Consider the following 11,863-nt stretch of genomic DNA (forward strand, 5'->3'; position numbering starts at 1 on the left):
AGGACACAGTTGGCCCATCACCACCCTGCACCTGGAAAAAGCTGGGGCAATGCCTCAGGTTTCTGCCAGCTCCCCAGGACTGCTGAGGAGACCAGAACAGTGCTGGGATAAGGGCTCAGCATCAGAGGGGGAAGCAGAGAGGTCAAGCAGAGCCAAACGGAAGGAGCCTCTGCCATAGGCTCCATGGGGAAGTCCACAGAGGAGAGCCAGAGGAGCAGGGAGGGAGTGTGTGTGGAGCCAGAGGGAGCAGACAGTCAGCAGTCCTGGGCTGGGCTCGGCTCTGGCTCTATGTGAGGTGGTACATGCTATATCCCACATGTGCTGTGTATAGTCCCACAGGAGCCACGGGCAGCCCTGCCCGCTGAAAAGGGCTGGAGGCGCCGTACAGAGAAGCGCCAGCCACGGCCGGGCCGCCCAGTGGGAAGGAGATGCCAAAAGCAGCAGGCGGGAGCATGGGCTTGGCTGCCATCTTCAGCTTCTCCAGTTCGGCCTCCTGGAGCCGCTTGGCCTTGGCGCGACGGTTCTGGAACCAGATCTTCACCTGGGTCTCCGTGAGGCTGAGCGAGCTGGAGAACTCGGCACGCTCGGCAATGGACAGGTACTGCTTCTGCCGAAACTTCCTCTCCAGGGCCAGCAGCTGTGCCGTGGTGAAGGGCGTCCGGGGCTTCCTGTTTGTCTTGTGCTTGCGCAGGGTGCAGGCGGGCGGGCTCAGTCGCCCTGTACCCGGGAGCAGCCGGGGAAGAGGGGAAAGGAGAGACACCTTGGTTAGCAGTGCCCAAAACCCCACAGCCTGCAGAGCCCCCACCCTACCACAGCTGAGGTGGAGAAAGGGAGACATAGGGTCCTACTTGAAGCAAGGTACCCCAAAACCACCAGGATTGCCTGGGGCACACTCAAAACTGCCGTCTGCCTTTCTAAAAAAAGAGAACGGTGCTTCATATTATAAAGCTCTGACTCCATTGAAAGAACCCAGCAATGGGCAGGAATGAGACACCCAAAAACTCTGCATCTCCTGCCTTATGAAGAGGAGACGCAAATAAAGGGAATGGCCCTCCAAAACGAAGAAACAAATCCTGTTTTTTTATTGGATTACAGGAAACAAAAAAAAAAAAAACGGACTGGCTTCTCAGTCGCACACCCTTCTTCATTAGGCCCCTGGGAACCGGATTAAGCATGTAATTAATTACGAGGTCTGAATTGACACTCATGCTCTATCTACCACTCTCCACTGGTCTGCTCCTCTCCTCTTTAACATTTCTAAGGGTCTTCAACATCCAGCTGTCCCGGGTTTACTTAGCAACAGCAAATTTTACTTTGCAATTTAAATAAATTAAACCGCTGCTTTGCTTTACACAAATCCTGCCGGGAAACCTGCCGTTTTCGGGACAGAGGGGCAGCTCTTGTTTGCAGCTTTGCTAAGGACACCCCAAACGCTTGGAGAGCCTCAGACTAAGGTCATCCACTTCCAAGGGATCCCCGGCAGGAAGGGAGCGGGGCCAGGCCGAGGGCAGCCGGCCCATGCTGCCCAGATCCGGGCGCAGCGCAGCCCCTGGAAATTAACGGCCTTCTCTGACCTCGGCTCCCACGCTGTTATTTGTACTAATTTAGATCTCTCTGCATTAAAGCAGGAAAGCATCACTAATTGTGCCTCTTCGGACTTTGGACATGCACCATTTAAGACGCCAGCCCGTGGGGCTGAAGTCCGCAAAGCTGCCGCGCGGTCTGTGCGCATCCTTACGGAATAACTTGAGCCACTTTCTGAGGAGAGCCTCAGTGATGTTGAGTCAAATCTTAAGTACCTAGTTCGAGCCCCAGGTTAAATTAACAGGCTGGCTACGTTGCTTTTTCTTCCCCCTCCCCCGGCTAACATTTGGCACAAAATTTCAACCCTGGCACGGCCGCTCTTCCTGCGCCTTCGCAGCCATCCTCCGCGAACTCTCGAATCGGTTCAGTACTTTAGACCGATCAAACTGGCCCAGGAGAGTACGAACCGCACGAAAAATACACCAGGAGAGGCAGGCAGGGCGAAAGCGACAGGAAAGCCCCGCCACCCGCGCAGCCTTGCCCTCGGTCCGCCCGGCCCCACGGGAGATCGCGGCCGGCCCGCAGAGCCCCCGGACCATTACTTACTCGGGGGAGGCGGCGAGAAGCGCGGGGTTTGCATCCAGGGACTGCGCTCCTGCTTCTCGGGGCTTTCCGCCTTGACGTGCGTGTCCTCGGGCAGCTTGACCAGCCCCCCGACGGCGAAGTGCCCGCCGAGGGGCAGCGGGGACGGCGGCGCCTCCGCCGACAGCGCGCCCAGCCGGGGACTGAGGCTGGCCGCCCCAGCGCCCGGCGGGGGCCCGGCGCCCTCGGGCCCGTCCCTGCCTCCCGGCTTCCTGTGGTCGGCCATGAGCGCCTCCACGCTGAACGGCAGGAGGGACGGGGAAACCTTGGGCTTGTCGCTTTCCTCCTCCCCGCCCATCGCCGCCGCGACGGGCAGCGCGCCGCCACCGGGACTGCTGAAGGCGGATGCGGGCAGCTCGTCGCTGCGGACCCCGGTGGGCGCGGCGGTCATATCCACAGCCGGGGCCATACAGGGGCTGCCGGCCGTCGCCACCGCAGCGCCGGGCGGGAGCGGGCGGCGCCGCCGCTCATGGGGCCGGGGGGCGCGGGCAGCCGGCGGCGCGCTCCGGCCCCGCGCCGCCGCCGCCGCCTCATAAAGCGGCGCGCGCCGGCTCCGCCCAGCCGGCGCGCGGGGGCGGGGCCGCGCCGCCCCATTGGCTGCGGCCCGGCGGCGCGCGGGGGGCGGGGCCGGGGCCGCCGGGCCCCCGCCCGCCCCGCCCGCCCCGCGCGCCCCGCCCGCCCCGCGCGCCCCGCCCGCCCCGCGCGCCCCGCCCGCCCCGCCCGCCCCGCCGCCCGGAGCGCTCGGGCCCGCTCCGCGTCCCCCGGGCCCGCTCCGCGCCCAGCGCTCGTCTCAGCGCGGAGAGCAGCAGGCCGGGCAGCCGGCACAGCCCTCCGCTGTGGTCAGGGGAAGGCTCAAAGCTCGGGGAAAAACGCATTAACGTCGGAAAAAACACCGGCCTTTCTGTTCGTAAAGCGCGAGGCAGCGAGCCCGAGCGCGTTCTTCTGCAAAACTAGCAGATACCGAGCTGTCCCGAGTGTGACCTCTCAAAGGGAAGGAGACCCTGCCCGCTCCGCCGCCCTTTTGAGTTTTTTGGGGATTTTTTTTTCTTGTGGATTTTGTTTTGTTTTGTTTTGTTTGGGGTTTTTTTGTTTGTATGTTTGATTCGGTTTTTACATGATCGCCGGCCCTGCGGTGTGTTCGATGTGACTGTGGTGATCTGCGTTTATATACATGTATATGCGCATACACGACGCATGATTGAGCTACTTCTTATGGCGTAGATGTGTGCGTGTCTTCAGATAACGAAATATTCGCCCACTTAAAAAGGAACATACAAGCCCCTGAGCCCTTAAAGTCCCGGTATTTTGTTCTGTTAATTCGTTTTACGATCCCTTATCCCGGCGCCCAGGACGGATGTGCAGTAAAACGGAGCCGCTCTCTAATAACGGGATTGGCCGCTCGCTGAGAAAAGTTTATTGATAGCTGCAGGGCTCTAATCTCCTCGGAACACAAGAGCCTCTTGCAGTCATTTAAGGGCAATTATCTAAACAGGGAGGGACAGCGAATTCCCTTTCCTTTTAACTGGACTCTATAAAGATGGTAGATTAGGAGCATATAGATTATGAAATGAATTGATACAATAGACATTTTATTAACTGATAAGCAACAGGATCTGATGGAAATGAATATTGTCCTGCGCGCAGCTCCACACACTTATCTCGCACACGCGTGAGCACATACCCTAGCGGGGTGTTTCCCGTGTTCTGCGCGTACATCACACCCGCCTCCCGCCTGTGCTTTGCTCACGGATGGTCCCTCTCACCCGCGGGGGTGATCTGCAGGCGGTTTGCGGGCTACTCCCGCAGATTCCTATACATGAAGGTGAGCGCACTTTGCACACACATACAGCTCACGTTGGTACCTCCAGCTGCCCTCCTGCGCCGTGCCGCCCCGCTGAGCGCTCCTGCGAGGCGGGAGCAGCGGTGCCGCCGCCCAGCCCGGCCGGCTCCGCGCCCCGCCGGCTCCGCTGCCGGGGCCGGGGCCGGTGCCCGCGCTGCCCGCAGCCTCCCCCGCGCCCCATCGGGCCGGGGGGCCGGGTCGGGCCGCGACGGGGAGAGGGGGTGGGGGGTGCCGGGAGAAGCGGCCGCATTGCTAATTGCGAGAATAAACAATCTGTCACGATTAGACAGTGCCTCTAATAGGCAGACAAGTGATGTTGTTTTTAGGCGCCAGCAGCGGTCTGATCAAAGGCTTCAGCTGGAGGGGGACTATTGAGGACGTTAACCCGCATCAAGGGAGCAAGGCGCCTTAGCCCTGGGACATCGGCACATTCAGCCTGACAAAATTAGTTTGCTCTACCAATCACACGACATTTTCCCAAAGCCCGGTACTCGTCTCGAAGATGCACCCCCCCCCCATCCCACCCCCGACTAGGAAAACACGCACATATATCGATGCATCGTGTCACGGTGTCCCCTCCACCCGATCCTACAGGTAGGATCTTGTTTTGCTTGAGTTTTTAAATTATTATTATTTTTTCCCTGAATCCAAACTTAACCATGCAAAAGAAGAAGTGATGTGTTTATTGGACCTCGAGGCAGCCCCTGGGCTGAGTTCAATCTCGTTGTTTGATGGAAATATGAAAATTATAGTTAGAGCTGCTGGCTTTCCCCCCTCTCATCTCTTCTTTTGCACAATGATTTGAACACTGGGACGTTGCTGAGGTTTGAAGAGATGCGTGTGCGTCCCATACCGGGAGCGCGATCCTGCTCTCATTTAGAGTTGACAGAATGAGATAATTAGCTCTTTATTTATCTCCCAGCAATGAGCGCTTTGTGTTTACATTTCTGTCATACTCGCTGGTATTTCAATCACTGTAGCAATCACTACAGCAAGGACTTGATTCTAATTCATATGCTGGTTTTTCATCTGTTTGGCTGAAAACGAGATGCCAGTAAAGTTTCTTTCGTTTCTTGCTCATTTTTTCTTTCCCTTCTTTCTTAATGAAATCTACAAGTGTTAAGTTAGGAATGGAGAAAATAAATCTGCAAAACGAAATCTCCCTCAAGATCTACTTCTGTGTTCAGCGGGAAATTTTTAGTTTCCAAATTCTTCCTCCCTTGCTTACTGCACTTTGGGTGACCAAAACAGCACTGGATTTTAGGAATTTTTTTAGAACCCGTTTCATGTTGTTGATACTCTTGTTTGCTTTTAGGTGCCTCTCTTATGTTCCGCCCTGGGCTGCAAGGAAAAATCGAAGTGAAAGGGCAGAGGGAAATAGGTGACTTTATTGGAGCTTGTTCCAGTCCCGTGTTTTTATTGGGAGCTGTGGCGTTTCCCTGAAGGCAGTTGTGCTAGATAACAATATTGGGCAATTAGCATCTTAAACAGTCCCGTTTCAATATAATGAATGTGCTAGGCAAAGCCATTACCCATAGCATTTTATTTCGGTGGGAATACAACAAGGGCTGGGAGGAGTGCGTGGGGGATGGGAAGAAAGGACAGGAGGCAGCGCTAAGCCAATTCAGGGCATTGTCTGCCTTTTGTAAACGTTATCTTAGACTTAAAGGCAGAACTCAGAAAGGAGAGGGATGTTTGTTGTTTCCCTTGTTTCTACTTTATTTCTCCCGAGACAGCAGCCCTTAGGAGACCAGACAGTCCCGCAGGACACGAGCCGGCTTTGGGGACGGGCAGCTCCGGGGCAGTTCCGCTGCGCCGGGCACCGCCTGCGCGCTCCCTGCGCGCTCCCTGCGCGCTCCCTGCGCGCCCTTCAGCAGCCCGGCTTCATCTCTGCTAGACTCAGCCCTGGGGGCAAAGAACCAGAACTGTCGCAAGTGCTAAAAATGTCCCGCGGGCTTTACAAGCCCTCAAAACCCTTCAAGTGCTCAAAGCCCTCCCCGATTTCGTCGCTGATTTCCGAGTGTCGGCAAAATGGGAAAACACCTCAGTTCTTTTTTTTTTTTTTTTTTTTTTTTTTGGCTTTTCCTATCCTGTCCCTTTATTTTCCTTTTCTCTTTCTCTCTCTCTTTCTCCCTACTTCTTTCTGTTCAGATTAAACATAACCCAAACTACTTCCAAGGCTCCAGAGACCGGGACTGGTCCTCAGGAGGTCACCAGGAGCTGTTTGGATGGCCAAACTCCAGTCGCCGAGGCGTCCCCGGCTCTTTGAGGGTCGGAGGAGTCGGGCTGAAAGGAAGGCACTATTTCAAGTGGCCTAAATTAATTTGATCGCGACATTATGATGCACTTGGAAAAGATGAAAGAAAAGGCTGGCCGTCTCCTCCAAGATCTCTATAATTATAGATAATATATCCTATTTCAAAGCAATTAGCTCAATCAGGCGTAACGAGGCACTTTGCTGCCAGGGAGTAACAATGCCTTACGGTTATTTAAGCTTCAAGATGTCAAGCAGACTTCGAGACTCTGCTCTGCCCAAAAGGGAACTTGGCTGCCTTGGTGAAAGCCCCATGGCTAAGGCATTGGTTTCCCTTCAGTGACAACACACCTATTTAATTTAATATATATATTTTTAGAACTCTTGCAAAGGTGTCGACTCTGCCGGAGAAGAGCACCGCTCCTCCAGGTGCGTTTGGGGCCGGTGCCTGTGTGGCATCACCCCTGCCCCGGCCAGCCAGCACCGATCTGCCTCGCCTCGCCCTGCTCGCTCCGGGATGCTTGAGCTCTCCGACCCTTTCCCCCAGTCGGTGCCTTTCTTTCGTTAGCTTTTCGGGGTGATTCCTGCTATGTCTCACGGAGTTCTGCAGGAACAGCCGCTGGTGGTCGATTCGCGGTCCCCAGCTCCAGCGCAGACCTCCCTGCTGAGTCAGCGCCTCTTCCCAGCCCCCAGAGCTTTACCCTGCCCTCGCCTCGGCTTTTACCTGAAGCGCTTGCAGATGGCAAGTTCCGAGAGCCCCGGGAGCATTGCGTTAACCGCGCCCCGGCTGTGCCGCCTGTGCCCTGCCCTGTGTGCGGCGGCTCTGCGGGAACACCTCGAGGGGAGCACGGCCCCAGGGCCGGACCCTCGTCCTGGCCCAAACCCGCAAGTGGGGTGCGCAGAGCGGGCTGTCCCAGGGCCCGGGGCGGTGGTCGTGGGTGCGGGTTTAGGCCGAAGTGCCGAAAAGCAACTTCTGCCCGTTCTCCGGAGCCGCTGCGATCGCTCCCCGCCGCGGCCGCGCCGTGCCCCGCTGGCCGGGAGCCTCTGCCCAGCGCGGCACAGCCCGGCCCGGGAGGCAGCGAGAGCCGTGCTCGAACGAATGGCTGCCGAAGGAAAATTACTGACTGTACAATTAGCCTGTCAGCGTTCCTTTCAGGAATTTTTACTGTTGGGGGATAACAGAAGGGAAGAAAAATTAAAGATAAAATTAGAAAAATAATGGCCTAAACCGCTAAAGCAGTTCAAGGGAGAGAGGCCGGCGACGTGAATGTGAACTAAACGAAGTTTAACCACCCCTCCTTCTTCTCCCCATGCGCAAAATAGAAAGCTTATTACATGATTCACTGTGAATCACTAGATTGAATGCGATCATTATGAGTGAATGATAGTCGGAACTCTGCTAGCCCTTTATTTCTTAGAGGCAAAAGTATAAAATATGGAGGATATAAATGATCTTCTCTCTGCTCTCTCATAAAGGACATTCATTCAAAACCGCACTCTCTCTCTCTCCCCCAGTTGCTTTGGTCCCCTCGAATTCCACAACGATCAAGGTAGATTATGACGAGTCCCAGTTTATTTTTCTTCAAGTCCTTGTTTATTGGTGGGATATCACAAAATTTAATTTGTCCCAAATTCTTTAAGATGAGAAAATAGTTTGTGGTTGTAGGAATCCATGCCAGTACTGCCAAGGCAGTCTCCAATGCTCAGAGCAAGTCCGTTATCATGCTATTTCATTTCTATATTTACTCCTCATTTCTCGGGAGTCTTTTACATATTGTTGCATAAGAAAAGGATTCGACATTTCTAGTTATGAGATTTCCTAGATTTTTTTACAGGCAGAGCCAGTTTACAAAAGCTGTATTGTTTGACTGGGGTCTGGATTTCCATTTGGGGTAATTATTGTATTCCCAGTCTTCTTTTAATAATTTGCTCACAAGGACAGGTTTTTTCTCTTGCCTTTTGAAGAAGATTAAATACCCCAAAGTTGCAAGACTATTGAAATAATCCTTCCACTTCTTTGTCTATTGTGTAAAAGCTATTTCTTACATCTCTCTAAATTGCTGGAAAATATGTGACACAAAGGACCACATGAAAACATACAGCACAGTAGAAATGCACGTCACCACATTTTGAAAACACGCTGCAATCCTGATCTAAGCCTGATCCCACCAGAGAGGTGTGTGCAAATGGAGGGAGGGACCAAACACAAACCCACTTTTCAGAATGAAGTACATTTCAGCTCTATAATAATCAGCTCCTGAGGAAAGAATGTCCATAGAATGGAAAATGAAGTGAAAGCAGCACCTGTATGTGTCAGGGTTGCCTGTGCAGAAGAATTTCTCCTCCAGCTGCTGCCTCCAGCTGCAGAGCTGGAGGAGGGCCGTGAGCCATGGCCCCACAGGCAGACACTGGCTCAGCCTGAGGCACAGCAGTGGAGCTTGCCAGATCTCTTCTTTCCAGTATCCCTTTTCTACCTTCCTGCTGGTGTCACACAGCATCCCAAGCCAGGCTGCTTCTCCCCCCCGCCTTTAATTTGACTCGGTAAAATTCCAGTCTCAAAATTATCCTTCTAAGCTCCAAGGAACAGGTTAAGGGAAAATGTTTATTTTCTTTCTCTGCTAAGATGGTTCATAAGAGATTGCTTTAAGCTAAAACCTTCCACTTAGGAAAACATGTATTTGTGCAAATACATATAGAGGGATTTTAATTTCTTTATGTAAAGGAAACTATGGCTAAACAGCAGAGTAACTGGTGTCAGGTATCTTCCAGACTCTGTCAGTTTTAAAAAAGCACCATCACACTCCTGCAAATCTCAAAGTCATCCTCAAGTATCTGAAACTGTCCTGATGGTATGTAACCCCCTGTTTAGGAACTCCAGTGCCTCCTTATTTTGGTGATGTGATCTCACCACATCCTTTTGCTTAGTGGCAACTGATGGCTAGATATGATACTGGGGGCTACATCATTCTAATAAATCAATATATCCAAACAAATTCACTGCCAGAGGAGGAGGAAAAAAAATCCCAACTATTTTGTAGGGAAACACAGCCTTTAGAAAGCTTACGTTCCTCTTAAACTTTGCATCAACCACAAGCATATCCATAATCTAAAATGTTCCTGGCTTGCCTGCTGCTGGGCTGATTAGCTTTTGGAACAGAAGAGATAACATTTCTAGACATTGATCTGCCTTGTGCTGCCTTCATGTTATTGTCAGTGTATGTGCTTTTGGCATTATTTATGTAGAGAGTGTGAGCTCTCTCTTGGTATTGGGCCACTTTGCTTTTCAACATCTAGGGGTTTTTCTGTCTCTCAAAGCAGGACTTATTTCAGCCTCTCAAACAGATTCAGACTTCTTGCAATCCGTGGCTTTAAGGTACAGCAGCCTCATGCAGCCTGCAGCCCCTGCAGGGGCACACCCAGGCCATGGGTGGCTGTGGGTGCCCAGACCAGGTGCACTGGCTGCTGCCCACCTACCCAGCCCTGTCAGCAGCACGGGCCACACTGAGGAGTGGGATGATGCCTTTGCATCTGATCTTGCATTCTGTTCCCTGCTATTAATGGTCCTATTACCCTTGGATGGATTTAGGTCTGTTTGATTTTTACTTCTGAAAAAAATCTTAAGATAATGCAAAGACACAAGGAGGAGGCTCTGACAGCAGGCAGAGCAGGGGCACGCTCAACACATGGAATTAGTTATCTCCCTGAAGTTTGCTGGTGCTATTTTGCAAGTAATTTCTCTTCTTTTATGCAGAAATTTCCCATCAGAGTCCAACCTTTACTAGTTACTAAGTGCAGCTGCAAACCCTGGCTGTAGGTGACATATGAGCACACAAACACACACACACACACACACACACACACACACACACACAGACTGCACACCCTGACTCCCACACTGTGGTCGTGGGGGCTTTGATGTAGGGGCAAATCACAGCACACTTGACCCAGCAGTAGCTATTTACAGAAAAAAATCATGTGCAGCAGCCTCACAGGTAAATGTGAGAAGTCCTCTCTAGCCAACACAACTAGCTAAATGTCAGTGATGTATAAATCCAGGGACTGAAAAAGAAATGCCACAGGAATGTACACAGACCTGGCAAGGAATGGAAGCAGCACATTCACTGATAGTGACAGGGAACACCTCTATTCCAGCAGAGAGTTTGTAAAATAAGGGTGGGAGGGAAGGAGGAGAAGAAAAAAAGGGAGAAAGGAGTACCACGAGCATCTTGGAAAGTCACCGGAAGCTTTGTTCTTAGGAATAAATCTGGCTTCTTGTGATCCCCTTTCAGCAGTGCTGGCTGGGAGCCAGCTGGGTCCCCTGGAGTCCCCCTGGCCTTTTTGTCTGGAGCCTGGGAATCTGTCTAGAGCACAAGGCTGGGGGGACCAGACTTGTATTTGCAGGAGGGGTAGGCTTAGGCAGTGGCCACATAGAGGAAAGGGGTTTTGCAGTTCTCAGACCTTTGGGAAACTTTCCCCCAGGGCTGGAGGGTGGGCAGGGGAGCTTTTCCCTGCTTTGGGGGCATTCTTGAGGGAGATGTATGGACTAGGGAGCAGGAGAAAATGCAGGCTGGCTGTCTCCAGGCCTGAGATGCTAGAGCAAATAGGGTGGGATGGAGGGATGGAGGGGAGTGAGCAATGCTCTCTGGCCCTCACCCAGCTGGCCTGTGCAAGTTGTCCCAGGGTGTCTTACCCTCCCAAAGATACTGTTGCAAAGGCAAATGCCAAATGAAATGATAAATTACCAACAAACAGAACAAAACCAAAAGCCTTGGACCCATGGAGCATTATATTTCTCTTGCCTCACTAGGCCTTCCTTTCTGCAGGCCTCTTTTAGGGTGATGAAAACTGGGCTGTCAAATCTCCCTGTCAGATCCAAAGACGGTGATTGGTATCTTTCCAATACTTATGGATTTTCACGCATGATTGAGACCTTTTCAAAGAGTTATTCATTTATTCTTTCAGATTCAGTTATCCTGGTATAGAGTTATTCTGCATCTATTTTTGTATTTTCTCCCACCCCCTTTTATGACCTTTAGAAATAAAACGCAATTTATTTGGCTACTTCGCAGAAAAAATCTAAAGCCTGCCTTAATTTGTAGTTTACTAGCCTTCTGATGTGAGACTACATAGGGAGACCCTATCTGATCAAATGGCTGGTACCCTGACACAGTCCAATTATGTGAAAGTATATCCTTGCTTATCATTTCAAATATCATATAAGTGCAGAAACTGAAGTAGCTCCCTGCCTGTTTGATTTTCCTGTTCAGACACACTTGTTTAAACAGGCACCGTGAGACTTCTGTAATCTTGGAGGAGTTCAAAAAGCATTTTCTCCCTGAAAGCCCTCAGATGGGTGATGCTGGCCACCCCCAGCCAGCTCCCAGTCAGGCAAGGCAGGGAGTGGGGGAGAAAGGGATATTCCCTGCAGCTGAGCACTCTGGCCACGAAATGCACCTGTGGCCAGGCATCTCCCTGCAGCTCTGCCCCCCAGCCTGGCCCTGCTCCTGAACTGCAGGTACCCCCCCCACCCCACAGAAATCCCCATCCCAGCCTGGTCTCTCTGCTTCCCTCTTCCCCACCCAGTGAAGGATTTTTTCAACTTT

The 11,863-nt window shown here is 52.4% G+C and overlaps 1 protein-coding gene across 1 annotated transcript; it reads right to left on the reverse strand.

The window, feature by feature from the left end:
• Window positions 1-210: 210 nt before the first annotated feature.
• MSX1 (msh homeobox 1) lies at window positions 211-2,575 on the reverse strand. Its single transcript, XM_021554333.3, has 2 exons — window positions 2,131-2,575; window positions 211-717 (listed from the first exon to the last, which is right to left on the reverse strand). The coding sequence occupies exons 1-2, from the start codon at window positions 2,573-2,575 to the stop codon at window positions 287-289; spliced, it is 876 nt and encodes a 291-aa protein (XP_021410008.1). The 3' UTR covers window positions 211-286.
• Window positions 2,576-11,863: the final 9,288 nt, after the last annotated feature.

This window comes from Lonchura striata, chromosome 4 (assembly GCF_046129695.1).
Source record: "Lonchura striata isolate bLonStr1 chromosome 4, bLonStr1.mat, whole genome shotgun sequence".
Classification (NCBI taxonomy): domain Eukaryota; kingdom Metazoa; phylum Chordata; class Aves; order Passeriformes; family Estrildidae; genus Lonchura; species Lonchura striata.